A 25,138-nucleotide genomic window follows, 5' to 3' on the forward strand; every position below is an offset into this window, starting at 1 on the left:
TAAGTCTTAACAGAGATTTCGGCAGTTGGAACCCAAGCACAGTACCGGGTAAAGCTTTGGATTCTCGCCCAGAAATAGCTAAGAAGAAAAAAAAAAAAATTTAAATTGAATCAGGTTGGGCAGACTGGATGGACCATTCGGGTCTTTATCTGGCGTCATCTACTATGTTACTATGTTATGTTACTATGTTACTATATTTTAAGCTAATGCTGAATTTCATATAGCCATCCTGATGTATTAGCAGAGTTGCAATGGAGATTTCAATAGATTGGGAACAAGAGATTTAAGCTATCACATGATATAGGGTTACTATATGGCTCCAGAAAAAGGAGAACGGAATGAGACATCTGGGTTTTACTTCCGAGTATTGACTGATTGAGTCAAGACATCTGGGTTTTACTTTCATTGCTTTCAATAGAAGTAAAACCTAGAAACATATGGTAATCACATAGTTCCAAAAACTGTCTTATATATTGAAAATATGCATAGCTTGCCGATAATAATGTCCTTATAAGATTGAAATAATAAATAATGAATATACTTAGAAATACAGTAAACAAGAACAGAATACATCAGAGGCATTTTTGCAAATGCTAAATTTCATAGCACATGCAAAATGCTAGGGCTCCCTTCTCTCTTCAGCGCATAGAGATTTAAAAGGGACTTATGCGTTATCATCAAACCTACATCTCAAACGAAAACACTGCAAGGTCTCCATCATGACCTTCTCGAGATGGTTGCCATTTATGTGCCGCTTGTACGCTTCCTCCTTGTAGAGTGTCAACAATCTTGTCCGTACAGCTAGACAGGCAGGTGCACGAGGGTTCCGCTCGGTGACGTGGCAGCATGGGATGGGGAAGATGCTTCGCTTCTATGGCAGGCAGGGTAAGTCTGGCTCAGAGAATTCTTGATCTGCCAAGTGTTTGTGTGTGTGTAAATATTGAGTTAACGCGGGGTTTTCCTGTTTCCTGCTGCCTTCCGCTAAGAGTTTTGCAAAGATGAGAATGCAGCATCGATTAGATCTGCTTTTATTTATTCTCTCCTAGGTGCTTGAGCTGCAGCATTCCTTTAAGCTTCATTCGTGCTAAGACGGCTCTAAGTGACAAATTGCAGACTAGCCCAAAGGCGATTTCACATTTAATATTTCTATGGCAATTGCTTTGGCTTTTTCTCCATCGGTAATTATGGTGAGGAGAGGAGGTTAGGATTTGGGAGCCTTGGGTCCAGCAGGGAGCCGGAATGGATGAACCAAAAAATAAAACCCTACCCCATTAACCTTTCTAAATTTGTCCAACACTGCTTCAGTGGAAAGATACTAATATCTTGTCCCTGACTTGCTGATGGCTCAGGTTTGGTTTTTATCTCTCTTATTTTCTATGTTACTTAACACAGTATGATTCTTACAGTAGCTGTCAACAGTTTGCAACTCTCCATGCCTTCAGTCAGTGAGCTCTCTTGGACTCTGAACCGTTCTGCTGTGTGGAATGATATAACTAATACTTCATAGGAACTCAAGGGGTTTGCACAGCTCTAGTTACTGAACATTTTATTTATAAACATTTATATATTTCCATCCCAAAGCTGGAAGAAATTTGGAAATAATTTACAGTATATATAGACCTAATAATAATTAAAAATAAGAACCAGAGAAATTGGAAGGAGTCATTTAGCACAATCTTTTTTGATGACAATAATATTTCAAAAGAACATAATATGAGCAGACTATTAATTATAAACCAACCAAAACATTTATTAAGTTATAATTTTGCTTCTTTTTAATTGTTTGTATTTGGACAGTGAAATATCTCCAATTATTCATACAACTGTCTTCTGGAGGGGGACAAAGCAAAGTTTCTTTTTCAACAGGGTAATTTGTCCCTAATATGCAAAATGTATCTGTCTTTTAGGTATAAAACTAGTTTCCCAGAGCAGTGCCTCTACAAGGGTTTGTTTTGTGCAGCCTCATTTGTAAACTTGGGTATGTTATATACAATCTCAAATTTATTGCTGTTGATATATGTTGGAGAAGGTGCACCTATAAAATCACGTTCAGATACATGTGGTGAGAATGCCCATTTGTAAAGAATTTTTGGCAGGTCATGTAAAGAATTATATAGGAAACAATATGGCATACAGTACTGGAGGGTTATATGCTTTTTTTTAGCAAGCACCTGTATATTATATGTAAACTGCCTTGATTTTAGCCACAGAAAAGCGGTATATCAAATCCCCCCTCCCCTTTCAGATGATAAGAACATAAGAATAGTTATCTGGATCAGACCCAAGTTAGTTCTAGCCTAGTATCCTGCTTCCAACAATGACCATCCAGGTCCGAAGTACCTGACAAAATCCCTAAAGTACTGACCCCAGGGATAAGCAGTGGCTTTTCCTGGGACTACGGTACCTTCTTAACAGTTTATGGATGTTTCCTCCAGGAACTTGTCCAAACCATTTTCAAACTCCAGATACACTAACTGCTTTTACCACATCCTCTATAGCATTTAGCTGAAATTATTGCAGAAATTAAGTTTGTGAATTTATTACTGATGGCAGCATGCCTCACTCTAGCTGCCAAATGGAAGAGTGAGCAATCGTTCAGTGTGAATGACTGCTGTAAGACAGTATGGAATATCTATGTAATTGAGAAGTTGATTGCAAAGACGTATTTTTCATTCAAGCAGTAAATGCAACAGTCAAAATTAAATGCCTGTTTAGAGGAAGTAGAAATAGCTTTTTGTAGATGTGCTGTGCATAATAGTTATGGGGAGGGCATTTATGGGAGGTAGCTGAATGGATATTGTGAATTATACAAGCTGTCTTATGATTTTGCAGTTTGTTTTCCTTTTGTTTATTATGACAGTTCTTTCCTGTAAAATGAAAATGTGCACTTTAATATAGTTATACAGTAGTTACTGTCGACTCCGCTTAAGTGCACACCCTTTGGACTGGGTCTCCACGTGCGCTTAAACAGAGTGTGCGCTTAATAGGAGTGGGGGGGGAGAGGGTAGGGGGAGGCTGTAGTTAAGCCGGCTCAGTTTAAATATGGCACGTGGGCTGCTGGAGCCTAAAGTACAGGAAAACTATGCCCTACAGCTTGAGTGGAAGCGGAGCACTCACTTTCCCAGCTGTCTCAACACTTAAGCTGCTGTGTGAAGCCTAGCCATTCCCAGTCAGAACGTCATTGCATTTAACCGGAGTGAATGTAATTTGAAAGAATAGAGGTTGGACCTATGACATCAGTGCGGATAAGCGCATAAGCGGATTGTGTGCTTATCTGAAATGCAAATATCTGGAATTTATGTCCATTGACTTTAATGTAAAAAAACAAAACAAAACCGGGACCGTGGTGGTAGGCTGTGGATAACCGAAGTGTGCGCTTAACCAACATGCACTTAGATGGAGTTGACTGTATTTGAATGATTCTTGTTTGCATTTTAAAGTTTGCAAGAAAATTACATAACATATAAAAAAAAAATTATCACTATTGCTCCTTAATATTTACATTAGAAACATAGAAACATAGAAAGATGACGGCAGAAAAGGGCTACAGCCCATCAAGTCTGCCCACTCTACTGACCCACCCCAATAAGTCTGAGTGCTAATAACCTAGTTCCTTAACTCGACCCTCGTAGGGATCCCACGTGGATGTCCCATTTTTTCTTAAAGTCGAGCACGCTGGTGGCCTTGATCACCTGCACAGGAAGTTTGTTCCAGTGATCTACCACCCTTTCTGTGAAGAAATCTACCACCCTTTCTGTGTCAGATAGAGGGGTTTATTTACTAAGGCGTGCTAGCTGTTGTAGCGTATGCTAAATGCACCCATAGAATATAATGGCCACATTAGCATTTAGCTTGCGCTAAAATGGCTAGCGTGCCATAGTAAAAGGACCCCAGAGCTTTCTTCTGGAGTTCATAATATTTTTAGGGAGTTCATATTTCTTCATATTTCTTCTGGAGTTCATATAATATTTAGGGCTCCTTTTACGAAGGTGCACTAGCGTTTTTAGCGCAAGCACCGGATGGAAGCTGGGAATCGGCAGGGGGCTGGTGAGTCTGGGGGGCTGGGAATGGAAGCTGGGAATCGGCAGGGGGGCTGGTGAGTATTGGGGGCTGGGGATGGAAGCTGAGAATCGGCAGGGGGGCTGGTGAGTATTGGGGGCTGTGGATTGAAGCTGGGAATCGGCAGGAGGCTGGTGAGTCTGGGGGGCTGGGGATGGAAGCTGGGAATCGGCAGGGGGGCTGGTGAGTATTGGGGGCTGGGGATGGAAGCTGGGAATCGGCAGGGGGGCTGGTGAGTATTGGGGGCTGTGGATGGAAGCTGGGAATCGGCAGGGGGGCTGGTGAGTATTGGGGGCTGGGGATGAAAGTTGAGAATCGGCAGGGGGGCTGGTGAGTATTGGGGGCTGGGGATGAAAGTTGAGAATCGGCAGGGGGGCTGGTGAGTATTGGGGGCTGTGGATGGAAGCTGGGAATCGGCAGGGGGGCTGGTGAGTATTGGGGGCTGTGGATGGAAGCTGGGAATCGGCAGGGGGGCTGGTGAGTATTGGGGGCTGTGGATTGAAGCTGGGAATCGGCAGGGGGCTGGTGAGTCTGGGGGGCTGGGGATGGAAGCTGGGAATTTTTGATATGATATTGCCTTGGTTAAATAAAATGTTTAAACTTAAAAAGCTGTGCCATTAACAGTGAATCGAATCAAATCGAAATATTTTTCTCTGAATCGGGCAGCACTAGTGCAGACTTTAAATCCTTTAAAAAAATCTTTAAAGACCCATCTATTTGTAGGAGCATTTTATAAATGAGGGGATGCCAATATCCATTTTTTCCTATTAGGACTGAATCTGAAATGGGAGTTTGATGTCGATGGAGTCAGTTGGGGAGACTCATTATAAAAGGACGACTGTGGACCCAGTTTCCAGGTCATTTGAGATTATGTAGGGAGTTAAAATCTTTTAAAAAAGGAATTGAAAACTTACTTATTTGTACGAGCTTTTTTTCTAGAGAGAAATGTTCTAACATATTCCTTTTAGATTGGAATGTCTTTGTGAGATTTTATATTTGAAATTTTCGAAGAGGGAATGATGTAGTGGGGTTACTTGTTGCAGTTTGTTTTGTTGTTAAGATTATGTGAAACATTCTGTGTTTGTTTTCTTGTAATCCGTCTAGGTTTTAGGCAGAACATACATTTTTAAAATAAATAAATAAATAAATTTGTTATTTTTATTCATTTATACATGTGGACATTGTAATCCGCTTATGTCCTAAGTGAGTTACAATGTCCACATGTATAAATGAATAAAAATAACAAATTTATGTATTTTAGGATATAAGCGGGATAGAAATTTTTAAAATAAATATTAAATTGGTCCCTGGCAGGGCCAGTCCAAGGGTATCTGAAGCTGTAGGACAGTGGTCTCCAACATTTTTCTTGTAAAAGGCCACAATGTGAATATGAGAAAACTCAGAGGGCCACCAAAAGATTTCAAGTTTACACATTTAAGCCTATACTAGTTAAATACATCATTGAAAATTCTGTTTTCATCTTGCACTCTTCTACACTTTAGCATAACTTTGGCATGGCTTTCACACGTCTCTGAACGTAAGTGTCTGATGGTATCTCTAGCTTTGTCATACCACTGCAGTACATATGCATCTAAATAGTAATCCTGACCTTTGACCTGTCCTACAGCTATATGTCCTGTATATATGGCATAGTAGGTCCTACACCTGCCCTGTGCCAGTCTTCGTCCACACCTGACCTACGGAAATCCTTTTTTCAGACATTTAATGAACTATCCGAGTAGACAAGATTGAACTTAACAAATTTGCAGGACTTGAACATTTCAGCCAACTGTTTGAGGGCCACAGTGGAGGACTTTGGGTGTTGTAAGTTGGAGACCACTGCCCTAGGTGAACCTTTGCTCTGTGCCCTGCCCCCATAGTGAACCACCACGCACCCCTGCCCTCCTCCATATATTTTTGAATCTAAGTATAGATCAAGATCAGGTTCTTAATGTGGGTCAGGTGACCTGGAAAAATAGGCATGGAGGTCCATGTCTGCTCTTTAAGCCCAGCTATCTAAGGCGGAACATAGAGGGGTGGAAAAAAATGAGCTTTTTATTGCTGTATTTGTGCCTGGTCCTTAAATCTGGCTCTGCAGGGTTTATAAAAATATAATATGTGGGGGATTGGTAAAGGAATTCAGGAGGGGAATTAGTGAAGGGTGGAGATCTATATTCAAGCAAGTTGTACCTCAAATTTCTACATTGCTCAAGGAGAACTATTATATATTTTTATGTAGGTGGTACCTGATGCCTAGAGGCTAAAGGCAACCCTGAGAGAACATCTAACCCAGCTCCATGGGGAGAATATCTTTAAACCTACAAGAGACTTTTCCATTCTATGGACTTTCACAACAAAATTCAACTTTCTGACCAACTGACTTTCCTGCCAAAATTCTAATTGGTGGACTGCCCTGTTCCCAATCAGGTCAGTGAACTCACTATTACCAAAGTCACTCTGCAGACTTCAGAGCATACCCTGAAGAAAAGCCACAACATGATGACTGAAATGTCAGTTTCTACCTGAGAAAGACTCAGCGAGTCCTGGAAACCTGCAACATAGTAACATAGTAACATAATAACATAGTAGATGACGGCAGATAAAGACCCGAATGGTCCATCCAGTCTGCCCAACCTGATTCAATTTAATTTTTTTTTTTTTCTGAGCTATTTCTGGGCAAGAATCCAAAGCTTTACCCGGTACTATGCTTGGGTTCCAACTGCCGAAATCTCTGTTAAGACTTATTCCAGCCCATCTACACCCTCCCAGCCATTGAAGCCCTCCCCTGCCCATCCTCCACCAAACGGCCATACACAGACACAGACCGTGCAAGTCTGCCCAGTAACTGGCCTAGTTCAATATTTAATATTATTTTCTGATTCTAAATCTTCTGTGTTCATCCCATGCTTCTTTGAACTCAGTCACAGTTTTACTCTCCACCACCTCTCTCGGGAGCGCATTCCAGGCATCCACTACCCTCTCCGTAAAGTAGAATTTCCTAGCATTGCCCCTGAATCTACCACCCCTCAACCTCAAATTATGTCCTCTGGTTTTACCATTTTCCTTTCTCTGGAAAAGATTTTGTTCTACGTTAATACCCTTTAAGTATTTGAACGTTTGAATCATATCTCCCCTGTCTCTCCTTTCCTCTAGGGTATACATATTCAGGGCTTCCAGTCTCTCCTCATACGTCTTCTGGTGCAAGCCTCCTATCATTTTCGTCGCCCTCCTCTGGACCTCCTCAAGTCTTCTTACGTCTTTCGCCAGATACGGTCTCCAAAACTGAACACAATACTCCAAGTGGGGCCTCACCAATGACCTGTACAGGGGCATCAACACCTTCTTCCTTCTACTGACTACGCCTCTCTTTATACAGCCCAGAATCCTTCTGGCAGCAGCCACTGCCTTGTCACACTGTTTTTTCACCTTTAGATCTTTGGACACTATCACCCCAAGGTCCCTCTCCCCGTCCGTGCATATCAGCTTCTCTCCTCCCAGCATATACGGTTCCTTCCTATTATTAATCCCCAATTGCATTACTCTGCATTTCTTTGCATTGAATTTTAGTTGCCAGGCATTAGACCATTCCTCTAACTTTTGCAGATCCTTTTTCATATTCTCCACTCCCTCTTCGGTGTCTACTCTGTTACAAATCTTGGTATCATCTGCAAAAAGGCACACTTTTCCTTCTAACCCTTCAGCAATGTCACTTACATACATATTGAACAGGATTGGCCCCAGCACCGAACCCTGAGGGACTCCACTAGTCATCTTTCCTTTCTTCGAGCGACTTCCATTAACCACCACCCTCTGGCGTCTGTCCGACAGCCAGTTTCTGACCCAGTTCACCACTTTGGGTCCTAACTTCAGCCCTTCAAGTTTGTTCAACAGCCTCCTATGAGGAACTGTATCAAAGGCTTTGCTGAAATCCAAGTAAATTACATCTAGCATATGTCCTCGATCCAGCTCTCTGGTCACCCAATCAAAAAATTCAATCAGGTTCATTTGGCACGATTTACCTTTTGTAAAGCCATGTTGCCTCGGATCCTGTAACCCATTAGATTCAAGGAAAAACACTATCCTTTCTTTCACCAACACTTCCATTATTTTTCCAACAACTGAAGTGAGGCTCACCGGCCTGTAGTTTCCTTCTTCATCCCTGTGACAATTTTATGAATAGGGACCACATCCGCTCTCCTCCAATCCCCAGGAATCACTCCCGTCTCCAGAGATTTGTTGAACAAGTCTTTAATAGGACTCGCCAGAACCTCTCTGAGCTCCCTTAGTATCCTGGGATGGATCCCGTCTGGTCCCATCGCTTTGTCCACCTTCAGTTTTTCAAGTTGCTCATAAACACCCTCCTCCGTGAACGGCGCAGAATCTACTCCATTTTCTCGTGTAACTTTGCCAGACAATCTCGGTCCTTCTCCAGGATTTTCTTCTGTGAACACAGAACAGAAGTATTTGTTTAGCACATTTGCTTTCTCCTCATCACTCTCCACATATTTGTTCCCAGCATCTTTTAGCCTAGCAATTCCATTTTTTATCTTCCTCCTTTCACTAATATATCTTAAAAAATTTTTATCTCCCTTTTTTACATTTTTAGCCATTTGTTCTTCCGCCTGTGCCTTCGCAAAACGTATCTCTCTCTTGGCTTCTTTCAGTTTCACCCTGTAGTCCTTTCTGCTCTCCTCTTCTTGGGTTTTTTTATATTTCATGAACGCCAACTCTTTCGCCTTTATTTTCTCAGCCACTTGGTTGGAGAACCATATCGGCTTCCTTTTTCTCTTGTTTTTATTGATTTTCTTCCCATAAAGGTCCGTAGCATTTTTATCGCTCCTTTCAGCTTAGATCACTGTCTTTCCACTTCTCTTATGTCCTCCCATCCTAACAGCTCTTTCTTCAGGTACTTTCCCATTGCATTAAAGTCCGTACGTTTGAAATCTAAGACTTTAAGTATCGTGCGGCCGCTCTCCACTTTAGCCGTTATATCAAACCAAACCGTTTGATGATCGCTACTACCCAGGTGAGCACCCACTCGAACATTAGAGATACTCTCTCCATTTGTGAGGACCAGATCCAATATCGCTTTTTCCCTTCTGGGTTCCGTCACCATTTGTCTGAGCAGAGCCTCTTGAAAGGCATCCACAATCTCCCTACTTCTTTCCGATTCCGCAGACGGAACATTCCAGTCCGCATCCGGCAGGTTGAAATCTCCCAACAGCAGAACCTCCTCTTTCTTTCCAAACTTTTGGATATCCACAATCAGATCCTTATCAATTTGCTGCGATTGAGTCGGAGGTCTGTAGACTACACCCACATAGATAGAAGTTCCATCTTCTCTTTTCAGAGCAATCCATATCGCTTCTTCCTTTCCCCAGGTCCCTTGCATTTCGGTCGTTTGGATATTGATCTTTACAAGCATGATGATCTTTACAAGCATGATGCCAGCCGGGGAAACCCTGAGAGAATACTTTAATCTCCTAAATTATGTTGGAGAGGTTGCTATGATGAATGGACTCTTGCCCATTTGGTGAGATTTCCCCAAATTATATTTTGGGGTAATGCTGTGGGTTGTATTGAGTGTGTTTTAAGAAATGATAATATTTTTGGATCCTAAATGATTCCTGCAGGGCTAAGGAAGAAATTGTATAGTTTTTAACTTGTATAGTAGCTGTAAGTAGCCAACAGAAAATTGCATCAGAGGCAGGTGGGATGTGGCAGAGGGAAAACCCAGGGCTGGCCAAAAGCAGCCTGCTGTGCATGCTGTTGTTACTAGCAAGCAAGGTAATGTTTAGAGAATGGCAGGGGAAAGAGGAAGGATGAAGAGAGGAGAGGGAGCAATGCCAGACTGGAGAGAGAAGGGGAGAAATGTTGGACCAAGTTTGTGTGTGTGTGTGTGAAGAAAACTTAAGCTTTTGAAGCAGGGTACTGTGGGGAGGGGGGGGGGGGGGTGATGCTACAATCGAAGTTGGCTCAGGGTGCCATAACCCTTTGAGCTGGTCCCGACTGTAGGAATATGAGTTGTGTTAGGTAGCATTTTGAAGCACGCTTGGTATTCTTCAAAAAGTCCCAATAAAGAGAATGTCTAAATCAGGGGTGCCCAAAAGGTCGATCACGAAGGCAATGTGAGTCGATCGCGGAGTCCATCCTGGGCTCCGTGATAGACTCATGTTGCCTTCCGTTCTACCTGTTTCCCGACCCTGTAAAGAGGACGCTGAAGTGCCGGGCTGACGAACGTTTCTCACTTGATGTCAATTCTGACATCGGAGAGGAAGTTCCGGGACAGCCAATTGCTGCCTGGCTGGCCCGGAACTTCTTCTCTGATGTTAGAATTGAAGTCGGGTGGGGAAGGTTGGTCGGCCCGGCGCTTCAGCGGCCTGTTCCCTGATGGCAGTGGCAATGGCGGCCTGTTCCCTGATGGCGGCGGCAGTGGCTTGGGGGAGGGCAGGGAGACAGAAAGACAGACAGAGAGACACAGAAAGGGGACATGGAGAGAGAAAGACAGGGAGACAGACAGAAAGGGCATGGAGAGAGAAAGACAGACATACAGAAATAAAGAGGGGCAGGGAGACAAACAAAGGGGGCAGGGAGACAGAAAGAAAGACGGAGAGAAAGAAAGAAAGGGGAAGAGGGCAGGGAGAGAGGAAGAAAAAGTTGGGGGATGGAATGAAGTCTGGAGGAGAGGAAGCATACAGGAGACTGAAAGAAGGGAAGAAATATTGGATGCATAGTCAGAAGAAGAAAGTGCAACCAGAGACTCATGAAATCACCAGACAACAAAGGTAGGAAAAATTATTTTATTTTCAATTTAGTGATCATAATGTGTCTGTTTTGAGAATTTTTATCTGCTGTCTATATTTTGCACTATGGCCCCCTTTTACTAAACCGCAATAGCAGTTTATAGCACAGGGAGCCTATGAGCTTCGAGAGCAGCGCAGGACATTCAGCGCAGCTCCCTGCGCTAAAAACCGCTATTGCGGTTTAGTAAAAAGGGAGGGGGTATGTATATTTGTCTATTTTTTGTATAGTTGTTACTGAGGTGACATTGCATAAAGTCAGCTGCCTTGACCTCTTTGAAAACCCGCGGAATATAAATGATGATTAACATTTTCTCTGCGTACAGTGTGCTTTGTGTTTTTTAAATTTTATTGTTGGTAGATCATTTTGATTTGGTCATTTTAAAAGTAGCTCACAAGCCCAAAAAGTGTAGGCGCTCCTGGTCTAAATGATTGGAAAATGGTGTGAAATGAGAGGGGTTCTAAAAGTTAGGAAAGTATAGTTGTTAACATAGTAACAGTGGATGACAGCAGATAAAAGACCTGTATGGTCTATCCCACTGTATCGCAAACTGTGTATCTCCTGAGATTTCTGGTGTGCCGCGACACACTGGCAAGAAGGAGAGTTGCCCACGCCAGCTGCCTGCCTACAGGACGTGCCTCTCGCCGTGAGAGGCACGTTCTGTAGGAAGTCAGCCAGCGCAGCTGATTCTCCTCCTGGCCAGCGCATCTCCTCTTCTCCCCACACCTCCCGGATCCCTGTAACGGCAGGGTCGCAGCCAGACGGGCCTCTGCGCATGCGCAGACATTGACATGATGATGTCACGCATGCGCATGTCATCATCGCGTCAATTTCCGGGTGTCTTCTGGCCTGGGCACTGGATTTAGTGTGCCGCCGGCTGGAAAAGTTTACGAGACACTGGTCTATCTAGTCTGCCCAACAAGATAAATTCATAGCATAGGGTGTGATGTGATACTATACAGGCATGCTTGATCTTGATTTGTCCTTGCCATTGTCAGGGCACTGTCCTTAGACATTTGCCTGGCTCTAGCCTTGCTCTCCAACTGCTAAAGCTATCACCGAAGCTCCACTCCATCCTTTCCAAATCTCTTCAGCTACAATTGAGGCATAGACTGGGAATAACTCTGGATTGTAGTTTAACTTTTAGGAAGCATACAGATTTGTTCATTAAAAAATGCTATGCAATATTGTGGAAATTGAGGACCATTAAGAAATATTTTGATATAGAGTCCTTCCAGTTGTTGGTCCAGTCTACTATACTATCTACCTTGGATTACTGTAATATTGTTTATTTGGGGTTACCAAAAAAGACTTTATTAAGACTTCGACTAGTTCAGAATGCTGCAGTCTGTTTGATCTTTGGTCTTAAGAAATATGATCACATCAGTCCTTTTTACGCCAGACTACATTGGTTGCCTTTTGAGGCCAGAGTGTTTTTTAAGTTTGGTGTATTTGTTACAAGGCTCCCTTTGGTTTATTACTCTCTTATTTGGTATTTTACCTGAAATTGTTTAATTAAAAAAAAAAAAATGTACCAGAAATTCGGGTATGTTCATCTTCCCTATCCCAAAGACCTGTTGTTACAAAACTTTTTTGGACAGGACATGAGAATATCAGGCGGGGAAGATGAATTCCAGGATAAGTCCTTTGATTGCCCAAGCTTATTCTTATCTTACATTTAGGAAATTACTGAAAATGTACCTATTTGATAAACAAGAATGTTGATTCTTTATTGCATATTTACAATAGTTTTATTAGGATATGTTTTTTAATTGTACCTTTTAACTGATGTTGTATTTATAGTAGCAGTGTGTTTGAAATTGTATTTTTACTGAAATGTTTCAGTACCTTTGTTGTGAACCGCCTAGAACTGTCAGTGGGGCGGTATGCAAGAAAATAAATTATTATTATTATTTAGGGCTCCTTTTACTAAGCCGCGTTAGGGCTTTAACGCACGGAATGGCACATGCTACATTGCCGCGCGCACTAGACCTTAACGCCAGCATTGAACTGGTGTTAGTTCTAGAAGCGTAGCGCGCGGTAATTTCCTGCATGCGCTAAAAACGCTAGCGCACCTTAGTAAAAGGAGCCCTAAGTCTGGTGGTGGTGATGGTTGGGAAGGGAGGGGAGGGGGTGAGGTTTGGCTTTTGGAGGGGGCAGGGAACAGGGCTCTGCATGATTGTTTATTGCTTAATGTTTCTCTGTTCTGTATCAAGTGGTGTCAAAAATGAAATTACAAAAAACCCCAAAAACACAAAATCAAACCAAAAAACTGTTCCTGTAGTGGAATTTTCAAATTTTCTATTGAGCCCTGTGTAAATGGCTTGTGCCAGATTCAGTCCAGATGCCAAGCCAGACTGTATTTACTATTGTAATCTCAGTCCTTGAAAGAGAAAATGAAAGGAAAAGTGGTAGTGGCAGGTGTTTCCACCAGAACACCACATTGGGTGCAAGCAGATCCAGTTAACAGCTGGAGTTGCACTCACTTTTCTGCATGTCTTGTACAGTCTCCTACTGAGAGATCAGAGCCTCTCCCCAGCTGCCCAAGGCAGAGTTTGTTTATGTCCTGCAGAAATCCAGGTTGCACTTTGCTCCTTTGTTATCAGCTGAACAGTAGAGCAGTGATCAGACAGAGCAGCTGCTTCAGGCTTCAGTGGCTGGGCCAGTCCATGTAGCAACTAGCCTTTGCTTAGGGGTCCCAAATGGACCTCTTTGATGCAACATAAGGAGCGTCCTTTTTTCTCCCAGGTAGGTAGAACACCAGAGCCCATCTGGGTTGACACTTTGCCTCTGCTCTCCCTACCCCCTCCGTCTCTCTGTTTTTCTTCTGTGTGCCTCTGCTTTCTGTGACTCAGGTGTCCTTCGTTCCTTTCTCTCATTCTTTTCTATTTTGTGTCCACCTGCCCCCAGTTTAGGGGAGGGAACTGCAGAATGGATTTAAATCAATCCAAAAACCAAGGAATTCCCCTCCCCCCTTAAGGGGCTTTAAAGTATGCCCCTGGGAATAGAATGCAGCTGAGTTCAAAGATAATGTTTTGCACAGCAAACGTAGGAAGGGGGAGAAGTTTGAGGTAAAAGTTCCAGCAGGACAAGAGGAGATTGCCTGGGCTATAAATACTGTTGAGAAGTAGGGCCTTTGCTGATTCAGGCCCCGATGTTCAAAAGGTTTCTGTGCCAGTAGCACTCTCCTTCCATCATTCAAAAGGGTTCTTCATAGCTGTTACTGATCCTTGTATCAGCCACCGAGAACCTTATGAAAATGCATTACAAGGAGCTCATTATAATTCTTATAAGCTCTCCTTATGATGCACTAAAGGGAATGCCCCCCCTTCCTTTTAGGATCACAATTTTCTGACTGCTCCGGAGCTGCCAGTAGCTTTTGTGCATCTGTTGTGCACTCACACAATGCATGCACAACATCTGTGCCCTCCCCAACCCCCCACCCCAAAGACTTCACTTGTAATTTTCCATCTCTGCCCAGCTGATGGGGGCTGCTGGCTTCACTCATTAGGGGTTTCCCCTGCCGGTTCCAAAACCCCAGCTGATTAGGGCTTCCTCTGCCATCTTTTGCACTGTAGCCAGCAGGGAAAGCCTCAATCAGCTGATTGCGGCTAGCCGGCAGGAGAAGCCCTGATCATCTGGGGCTCAGGAGCCGGCAGGGGAAGCCCTGAATGAGTTAAGGCGGCAGCCGCCGCTCTCTGCCAGTTCTTAGCTGATTGCAACTTTGGAGCCGTCATTGGTTAGCAGAGGAGAATGGTGGTTGCAATCAGGAGAAGGAGCTATGCCTAGTAATTGTTCTTTTGAGCAGGCGCCAGGCACAGTTCCTCCCCTCTTTTTTTTATTAATCTTTATTCATTTTTAAAACTCACAATAAATGTAATACATAATACAATTAATTTATACTTTAACATCACTTAATGTATCATCAAATTCTAACTCTCATCAAATATCCCCCCTCCCTTATACCCAACAATTATTCCTAAGCAAAAGAAATCATAAAATATTCCCACATCCCCCACCCTACCCTAGATGTGTATGAACAAAAGGGAAAAAGTTAATATGTATTCTATGCAGTAATTTCAATCTTTATAGTATCTTGTTAATGGCTCCCAAATAACCTGAAATTTCTTAAAATTTCCCTGCTGCATGGCCATTATCCTTTCCATTTTAAATATGTGACACAAAGATTTCTACCAAAAGCTATATTTTAGCCTATCCCAATTTTTTCAATTATACATAATCTGTTGTATGGCAACCCCTGTCATAATGAGTAGAAGCTTATTATTATTAGAGGATATTTGGCTTTTAGCCCTCATTGACATGCCAAACCTCCAGATTATCTAACAAACTATTTATTTGACCCCATATTGATTTCCAAAAAACAAGTTTCAATGGACAATAGAATAACAAATGATCTAATGTCCCAGGTTCAAGATAACAGTGTCAGAATCTATTAGATATAGAGCTGTCTAACTTCTGTAAATGAACCGGGATCCAAAATGCTCTATGTAACAGAAAAAAACAAGTTTGTCTCATAGATGCAGACACTGTACATCTCATCCTCCAAGCCCAAATAAGTGGCCATTGAGATGCAGTAATTTGATGCTTGATCTCAATGCTCCAAATGTCCTGAAGACCAGTTTTTGGTTTCTTATTTAAAAATCCAGATATTAATTTATACCACGGAGTGGCCTGATGTCCCAGGAAATCCACCTGAAAGCATAAGAGCGACAAACCATACTGATTACTAAGATTTTTCCATTCAGGGAACCCAACCTGAATAGCCTGCTTCAACTGCAACCATCTATAATTTTGTGATTTATTAAAACCAAATTTGTGTTGCAATTGTGAAAAATCAAGCAGCTTACCATCTGAAATAACATCATCCAAAGTAAGTATACCCGCCTTCATCCACTACTTCCAGAAGACCTTAAATCCACCAATTTGAATCTTGGAGTTTAGCCATAGGGTCTGATAAGTTGATTTATGAACCGAAATAAGTGTTAAATTATTCACACATTTTAAGGTTTTCCATGTATCTACTAGGATTCTGTTATCCTTATATAATCTAGGCATCTTAATACTTAACACATGACTCAGACTCAAAGGTGACATGAGTTGCCATTCCAACAATAACCAGTCTGGGAGATTTTCCATGAGCTCAGGGAGGATCCAGTACATACCCTGACACATAATATAAGCTTGATGGTACCTATAAAAGCCTCTTTTAAGGGGCTACTCTGAACAAATAGCATGCATATGATTTGCATGCTTTTTGTTTGTGCATAGCCCTGTAAAAGAAAATTATTCTCAACACAGTATTTTTTATTGTGTTGTCAGAGCGATGTGCATCCTGTCCTCAGTATCCTTAGTTTAAAGTGATAATTGTAGTTGGGTTTTTTAAAATAGTAGCTTATTGTTTTTTGGCAGTCGTACTGAGTTGAGTGGAACTGGTAAATATGAATCGCTTGTTTACTCCTTCCAAAAAATATTAGGACTAGGGGGCATGCAATGAAGCTACTAAATAGTAGATTTAAAACAAACCGGAGAAAATATTTCTTTGCCCAGTTTGTAATTAAACTCTGGAATTTGTTGTTAAAGAATGTGGTGAAAGTAGTTAACTTAGCAGAGTTTAAAAAAGGTTTGGATAATTTTATAAAAGAAAAGTTCATAAACCGTTATTAAGATGGACTTGGGAAAATGCACTGCTTTTTTCTAGGATAAGCAGCACAAAATCTGTTTTACTCTTTGAGTTCTTGCCAGGTGCTTATGACTTAGGACCTGTTTTACAAAGCTCTGGGGGCCATTACCGCGCGGCTTTGTAAAACAGGCCCTTAGGTTGGCACACTGTTGGAAACAGGATATTGGGCTTGATGGACCTGTCTGACTGTATTGCAACTCTTATGTTCTCTTTTGGTCTTATTCCTTGATTAATTTTTTTGTGGTCGTAATTTGTTTCTCATGTTTTTGCGCTTTCTTTTTCTTTAAATAAAAGCTGTGCACTTCATGATCAAATTCAGTTTTGTTTCCCTAAAGTCTTCTTTCCTGAATGCACTGCCAGGCTGTTTGTGCTGGATTCGGGCTTTCTTTGTATGATGTCTAAATGGGGCCCTGATGTGGTTGGACTTGCTATGGCAGGGGAAATTTTCAAAAGTTTTAAACAATGAGATCTAGATTAGAGAATGATACGGGGACAAATTTTTCCCCGTCCCCCACAGGAACTCATTTTCTCGTCCCATCTCCGCAAGTTCGTTTCCTGTCCCTGCCCCATCCCTGCAAGCTCCGTTCTCATCTGCACAAGCCTCGAGCACTTTAAAATCATAAGTGTTCGAGGCTTGTGCAGTTAAGGCAGAGCTTACAGGATTGGGACAGGGACAGTGACAAAACTCACAGGGATAGGACAGGGAAATTAAGTTCCTGCAGGGATGGGGACAAATTTGTCTCCGTGTCATTCTCTAATCTAGACAAAACAAAGAGAAATCGAACAGTGAAGGTGAACACAAACAAAAAGGACTGTAGAATGGAATGTATAAGGTTCAGGAATGTTTATTAAAAATATATATAAAATTGTAATCCAAAGTAGTGACTCTCATATATGCACAGTGTGAGTTTGCCCGGAAGAAGTTTTGCCTTCGACACACACATTTTTAGTTATTTTAAACAACTGTACTTGTGATACATTGGACATTTCAGACCCCTGAGGAAGGAGTGTTTCTCCGAAACATGTTGGGTCCATACTCCATGTGTATGAGAGTCACTACTTTGGATTACAGTTTTATATATATTTTTAATAAACATTCCTGAATCTTGTACATTCCATTCTGCAGTCCTTTTTATGTTTATTCTCTAGATACATGTATGTCTTTCCTTCATAGATATATCTATATATACAGATCAGAGAAACTGCCATTTAGTTCTCTCAGATGTGAATTTTGCACCTTCTTCCGCTTGTGTGCACGTCTACTGAAGATCATTTTGGAGAAGTAAGTTACCATGATAGCAGGGTGTTCTATCTTGTAGGCTAGAAGTGCTATAGCTGATGAAGAGTGAAATGCAATGGCCTGCAGGGCCAGGAATGAGGTGTGTTAGAGCTGGAAAAGATTAGGAGTAACAAATTATGATACAGTTTATTGCTGTGAGGACTGGAGGAACGGAAGAGAAGAGAGTGCTCATGAAGATACAGTAAAACCTTGGATTTCAAGTAACTTGGTATGCAAGTGTTTTGCAAGACAAGCAAAACATTTTATTAAATTTTAACTTGATATACAAGCAATGTCTTGGCAATACAAGTACATACAGCATATACACATCACATCATCACAACTGAGCCGATGGTTCTGAAGTAAAGGCTGCTTTGTTTTACCTCATTGGAATGACTACGAGACAGCATTGTATGTTCCAAAAACAGACAATATTTGTTTATTGTTAGTATAAAAACTTACAAAATTACAGCAGCAAAGGCATAGCAGAAAAATATATTGTCAGTTCAGAATATGCAATGGAGAGAAGAACTTACACCCATATGCCTAGCAGGGGGCTAGCATGTCCCTGCTGGCTTACCCAAGTGAATTTCTCTCTGGCTCTACCTGTGATGCACGTGTTTTTTATACAGATAAATTTTTCCTTTGTTCCAAAAAGTACATCCCCGAATTCTGGTCATGTAATTCCCTATTGGTACAAAAATGTATATCTAACTATTCCTCCTCTCAGTCCACGCCTCTTTCACTCCCCCCCCCCAGGAGGGGGGCCCGAGCAGAAACAGAGAATTCTTCATGAACTTTCTTCCTCCAGCTCTGAGATCCTTATCACCTTGCAGATGCTAATTTGTGGTTTTACAATTCTGTGCATCTTCAGGATGGCGTCCTTGATTGCTGAAAGTTGGCAAATGTGACCTTTCAACAATCCAGCTGCTTGGTTCCCATAACTTGGTTCAGCAAATGTTTTGGTACCAAGTTCTCTCATCTCGCTACATCCACATCGTCCAGCAGGGATCCTTGCTCATTATAAATGTTTTATGGCTTTCCAGGGTGCCTGGCATATGAAGTCATACAGCACTGGTAACAGTTCAGCAGAACTTTGGAGAAATATCCTCCCAGCAGGGAATGGAGACAGGAACTTTGCAGCACAAAGGCCAGCTGGGTTAGCATTTCAAAGGATACATGTGTTCACAGACAGCAAGGTACAGGCTGGGCCTGGCTATGGGAAAATATAGGTCTGTAGTGTCCAGCATAAACAAGTGAGGCCAGTATGTCCAGTTTATCCATCTGTGTGTCCAGGTTATCCATTTCAGTTCTTCTCTCTCTGACGCTGCAGGAGTGTAGTGACTGTTCTAAATGAGCGAGGTTTTGCAATACAAGTACGTGTGTATTTTGTATTAAAGTTTTTGGGTTGTGGAACGAATCGTCTGAGTGTCCATTATTTCCTATGGAGAAATTTGCTTTGATATACTAGTGTTTTGGATTACAAGCATGTTTTCGGTGTATTTTGTATTAATGTTTATGGGTTGTAGAATGAATCGTCTGAGTGTCCATTATTTCCTATGGGGAAATTCACTTTGATATACGAGTGCTTTGGATTACAAGCATGCTTCTGGAACAAATTATGCTCGCAAACCAAGGTTTTACTGTACATATCAGCGCAAGTAACATTTCTCTTGCTGTACCGATACATTGTACAAGTGCCGTAGAATTGTGTTTCTCTTGGTGAATGTAGATCTGTCATTTTGTTGTCTTCCAGGGCACTAGATGGAAGAAAACGAGCCCAGGGTGAACCTTGGTAGCCAGATTAGGATCGGGATGGATCCTGGGGCACTTCTCCCTCATTCCCAGCCTCAAGGGAGATATATAGCCAGGACAGAAATCCTGGACAAGGGCCCTTGGAGGGATGGGTACCACCACAGGTCCACACCACTTCCTAGGCCTAATAGTGAAATGTATTTTCAGCCGCTGGATCCTAGATGTGGGCCACAACCATGGTTGAACTCTTGGACAGGGTCCTACCATCACCATCCAAATCTCTCCTTCAGAACAAGTAATCAGAGCAAGCAGGAGTCTTGGACTGAGTATTATGAAGGGTGCTATCCCCACAGGCCATATTCGAGGTAAGGTTTGTGAATATGTTCTTATTAAAGAAGGCTAAACATTATCTTTCACCTAGGCTGAGGTGTGAGAAATCCTTTGAAGCAGCTGCATGACCAAACTTTCACTAGTTAAACAAAAAACCCTCTTTCATTATTGAGCTATTCAATGCACACAAAATTTTCTGGAAAATGTACATATTTTCATTTGAAAATCCAGGAGGATGTATGAAGTCTCTCTCAACTCTGCTTCCAGGAACACTTCCACTTGTGGAAGGTAGAGTATGCGTGAAATTACATTACACCTATACGTTTACCTCTTTACATTGGATATTTAAAAAAAAAAAATCTGTTTCCTGTGCATAAATCACTGTTTTGAGTGTCCAGATGAGTTTTAAAATTACCCATATAAGAGCAATAAGATACTGAGCCTGTGGAAGCACGTGAAGGACAATTGAAGAGCACTTCTCCAAAACTCAGTCCATCAGCAGCAGTTTTGAGAAAAATAGGTATCAGCTTTTGGACTGAGTGAGTTTTGCATACAGTACTCAACACAAAATCATTAAAATACCATGGACTTAGTGAGTTTTAGAAAAACGCTCTTTAGTTCTGTAACCTAGATGTCCAGTTGTACATACAGTGGTGTAGCAAAGGGGGTGGTCTGCTCTGGGCACCGTCCAGCCCACCTACCTCTTCAAAATCTTTGGCAGCAGTGAGCAGCATCCCCTAGATCAGAGGTGTCAAACTCAATCACATAAGAGACCAAAATCTAAAACATAGGCTAAGTCGGGGGCCAAATTTTTTATTAAGATACTTAGTGATCCTTTTATTAAGGTACACTAATCAATTTAGCGCACACTAAATACGCACCTTAATAAAAGGACCCCTTAGTCTTAGTAGAAGTAGAGGGTTACAACCTCTCCAACCCACGCCGACTCTGTGATGTAAACAAAATAAATAAAAAAGACTTTTTCTCTCTCTGGCAGGATACACATTTCAAATCTGTCATATTGTAATCACAAAACAGAAAATTTTTTTTCTACCTTTTGTTGTCTGGTCATTATTCCGATCATGTTATGGTCACAGGCTCTTGTTGTGTTCCGATAACTCGCTTGTCAGGGTCTCCTTCTTTCTTCTTCCCTTCCGTTTGCACTTAAGCTGGCCTGCCGGCTGCCTGCACCCTGCCTGCTGCCAGTGTAATCACGACTGCTGCTGCTCTTCATGAGCTCCTTCCTCTGCCTTTGGTCCTCCTGGCTGCCGTCACCAAGATTTGGCCCTCTGTTCCTTCCACCTTCCATCCCGGCTCCCTGGTCTCACATTAAAGCAGCCTGCAGAGGATCACCGGTCAGCTGTAGCAATCCTAACAGGCTGCCATCGGCCTTTGCATCAAGTTCCCTCTGCCAAGGTCCCGCCCCTCCTCTGACGTACGTAATTTACTCGGGTTACATTCACACTTAGGTGGTTGTGCTTACACAGCTTTATGATTGGTGTAACTGTGTGTGCCTATGTGTTAGGTGCAGATAATGGGTTGTACTAATATTCTATAATGGAACCCTGGGACACCTAAATGGATGCACCCAGATATAGAATTGCCCCCATAGAATCAGGTCTTACACTTGAAAGTGGTGTAGAAGTTATGCCAAGTGCTGGATGGTTCAGGTAGGCTGGGTACAGGAACCAGGAGAGCAGATGGGTGACAACCAAGTAATATAGCAGGTCTCAGGAGCAAAGAAGCAGATTGTACAACATGCAATTAAAACAGGTATTGAGTAGGTAGAAACTGTGAAAAGGAGAGCAGGATACAAGTCAGGCACAGAAGAGGCCCATCAGATGACTTGGTTGACTAGCAAGGGTATGCTGGGCTGATTTCATTATATGAGGGTAGACATGCTCCTTTTTGATCCAATGGGTTTCCTGGGGGGGCAGGGACTTCTTTCTACAGCATCTGCTCTAGAGATTGGGTGAAGGCTGTATAGAACTGTGGTTCTATTTGCAGATCAGCAGTCTCTGCCCATGGGGGTCCCAGGTTTGAGCGCTGTTACTCCAACACAAATCACATATGTTGTGAATAAGAGAAAATTGAGCGAGGTTCAGTGCACTGAAAAAGATTGGTTATGTGGCACCTCAACCCTGAAGAAAGTTATGAAACATGAATTCATTTCGAGAGGGGTGAAATAGATATCTATACTTGAAGCCAAATCAACTAAAGATAAGTTCTTTTGAAAAAAATTCATATACTATTGATTATAAGAAAATTGATTAAGAAGAGAATTACATATATACACATTTTCTTGTATTGAAAAAATACCTGGATTGATGAAGATAGAGGCTGATTTCTATAAGAGTCTTTTGACTCTTAACAGCTGTTATTGGCTGATCTCTAGATGAACTGTGTTATTTCAACAGCCATCTGAGAATCCATCAAAAATTATTATACATTAGATGTAATGTAAATGACTGGTGATTATAGCAGATTTTGGATTGGATTTGTTCAACGGTTTATTTAGAACAGCATAATAAAAAAAAAGGTCTAAGTCCATTTTAGGCCTAGGATGCTAGTCGCCAAAGTCGGCAATGTCTAAAGTCCATTCTCGAAAAATACATCCAATTTTTTTTGAAAATCATCTGCTTATATGTCCAGCCATTTGCTGCTAAGTCATCTATCTTTATACAATATTCTCGTCCAAAAATTCATCCAATTCAATGATTTTTCTGTTCAATAAAAATATTTCAAACAAAAAATCATCCAAGTTCCAAACGCCCAGAACAAGACCTTTTGGACATGGAAGGGGCCAGCAAAGTGATGGACTGGACACCCAGACATGACAACAGAGTAGTGGGGCACCTTAAAGGGCACTTCTGTGAACTTCACAAAAAGGGTGCCAAATAAACATCTTACCACAAGTCCCTTGCAGGTCATGGTGAGCCCCCCAAAACCCATTATACCCACCTGTCTAAAACCCCAATAGCCCTTATGGCTGCATGTGCCACCTACATGGCAGTACAGTTGGGTTTGGGTTTTTTTGGTGGGCTCATATTTTCTAACATGAATGCAGTAGTTAGAGTGGCTTATGGGCCTGGGTCCTCGTCTCTGTGGTTCACTAGTCCACCCCCCAGACTACTTAAGCCACCTTTGTGCAGCTTTAATAGACTTTCCTATGCCAGGTGCTGATGTTCTGGAGGCAGGAATGTTGTCACCACTCTGCTGCCCGGGATCGGGACTCCACAGCACTACTAGTGGTTGAACATTAAAATTACACAGACGTGTGACCCAAACTGGAGTCACCCTGCAGGAATGGAGTGATAAAAGGAACACAGCAACACACAATTCCAAAGTTATGTAATAAGGTGAATTTTAGTTTCATCAAAATAAGGTCAAGAATGACAAACAAAAATAGATAATCAGTTTTGTCCAATAGAAGCAAAAACCAAAACCACATAACAAAAGAGAAAAATAAAAGGTTTAAGTTTTTCCTTCTTTTCACCAGAGGAAAAAACAATGTTCTTGAGCACTGGCTCTCCTTAGAGCAAATGGCCAGATTGTGCTCTTCAACTGCTCCCAAACAAGGAACCACTAATAAAGTTCTCTGCACTGCTCTCAGCACTACTTGCAGATATCAATTAGAAGCCTCCAGCAGAGTAAGAAGCCCTGCTGGGTCAAACAAGAGTGTCCCAGGTTTGCCTTACAATTAGCTTTTCAAACAGCTATTCAAAATATCTGCCCAGGGTGTTAGCAAACCTCGCCCAAATGAGCACTCTTAGCTTCAAGAATTTAAACCCCAAAATGCTGAGTTCCCAAACCAAAAAGTCCCAACAAAACTCACAGTGCAGGAAAGCACCTGGCAGTAAGTCCAACCTGCATAGGTTCAGGATCCTCAAAGAACTCCTCAGGCAAGCTCCCTTGAAAATCCATCGGAGTTTCTTCATCAATATCCTGAAGATCCAAGGTGTCTCCAGCCTCAACCACCTCCATAGGTGTACTGGTATCACCTCTGCCTGAACCGGGGGGGTCATCCTGGGAGAGGAACCTGATCCTTCTCCCTAGCTTGCCTGCCTGCTTCTCCCAAGCTGCTGGCTTTTCTAGAGCAGGGCGACGCCCTGATCTAGCTGAGTCAGCAGACAACAGCACCGCTCTGGGGTTCCCCCGGTGGCAACCTGGATGTTGACTGCCTTGTGACTTTTCAGAGATTTCGGGCTCCCCCTGGGGGTTAACTGAGAAATTACCATGCTCAGGATCAGGAGGGACCTTGAAACTTCCCTTTCTGCTTTACTTTCCCCTCTGTCTTAACAGGGATCTTTGGCAGGCATCGTGGCTGACTAGTTACAATGTACATTTTTATTCTGATTGTTATGGCGGTGTGAGGGGGTCAGTGATCACTGGGGGGAGTGTGTGGGGCTCTGTACTTTGTCCCTGCAGTGGTTATATGGTCACTTTGGATACCTTCTGGGCACTTAGACCTGTTTTTAGATCGCCTAAGTCAAAATGTATAAGTTCCGTCTAGGCAGTCTCGTTAAACTTGCACTTTCGATTATCACTGCAGACCAACTAAGTCTAGGTCGGCCCACTTCCTGCCCACGTCCTGCCCTAACCATTCCTCCAAAGACATCCGTTTGAGCTCTGGGTGCACAGCGGCATTCAGAGGCCTAAAAAGTCTCTAGATATGTCTAAAACCCCATTTCGATTATTGGATGACCTGTCATTGTTTATCACCATCATCTCATTTCTAGACTGCTAATTTTTAGTCAGCACTCTGACACGTAATTGGCACATAATTCTCAGTTCATCACCCTCTCACCATTGGTTCCTCATTTTTTCACTAATCCTCATATATAGCACCATTACACTTCATCGGTTCAAGCTTTGACATGCACACCTCAGCACCCCACTATATTCCACACCTCATTTCCTTACATTTCCTTTCATGACCCCTGAGGAAGGAGTGTTTCTCTAAAACACGGACCATGTCGGGACCTGTGTCTACACATATGAGAACCTCAATTGGGAATAGCACACTGTATTTACTTCAATAAAGGATCCTGTGCTTTGTACATCGCTTCTACAGTTGACTTTTAACTGTAGATCTGTTGGATTGTTCTTGTTGTTTTGCTTCCCTGGAATAGTCTCACAAAGGGGTTAAAAACCAATAGTGTGACTGAATTTAGCATTCATGAGGTAGATACAGAAGGCAGTAGAACAAAGAG

General features: G+C 42.3%; 1 protein-coding gene across 4 annotated transcripts in view; it reads left to right on the forward strand.

Moving 5' to 3' along the window:
* The first annotated feature begins 851 nt into the window (after positions 1-851).
* SEC16B (SEC16 homolog B, endoplasmic reticulum export factor) overlaps positions 852-25,138 on the forward strand; it is a 172,766-nt gene continuing 148,479 nt past the window's right edge. Inside the window, exons 1-2 of one of the 4 annotated variants that reach the window (XM_033915204.1) lie at positions 852-885; positions 19,597-19,960. In XM_033915204.1, coding sequence (XP_033771095.1) covers positions 19,605-19,960 — 356 coding nt within the window. In that variant the 5' untranslated portion in view covers positions 852-885; positions 19,597-19,604. Of the gene's footprint in view, positions 886-1,212; positions 1,350-6,360; positions 6,487-13,505; positions 13,609-19,596; positions 19,961-25,138 lie in introns of those variants that run through there. The other 3 variants (XM_033915203.1, XM_033915205.1, XM_033915206.1) reach the window with 3 other exon arrangements.

This window comes from Geotrypetes seraphini, chromosome 12 (assembly GCF_902459505.1).
Source record: "Geotrypetes seraphini chromosome 12, aGeoSer1.1, whole genome shotgun sequence".
In the NCBI taxonomy this organism is placed as follows: Eukaryota; Metazoa; Chordata; class Amphibia; order Gymnophiona; family Dermophiidae; genus Geotrypetes; species Geotrypetes seraphini.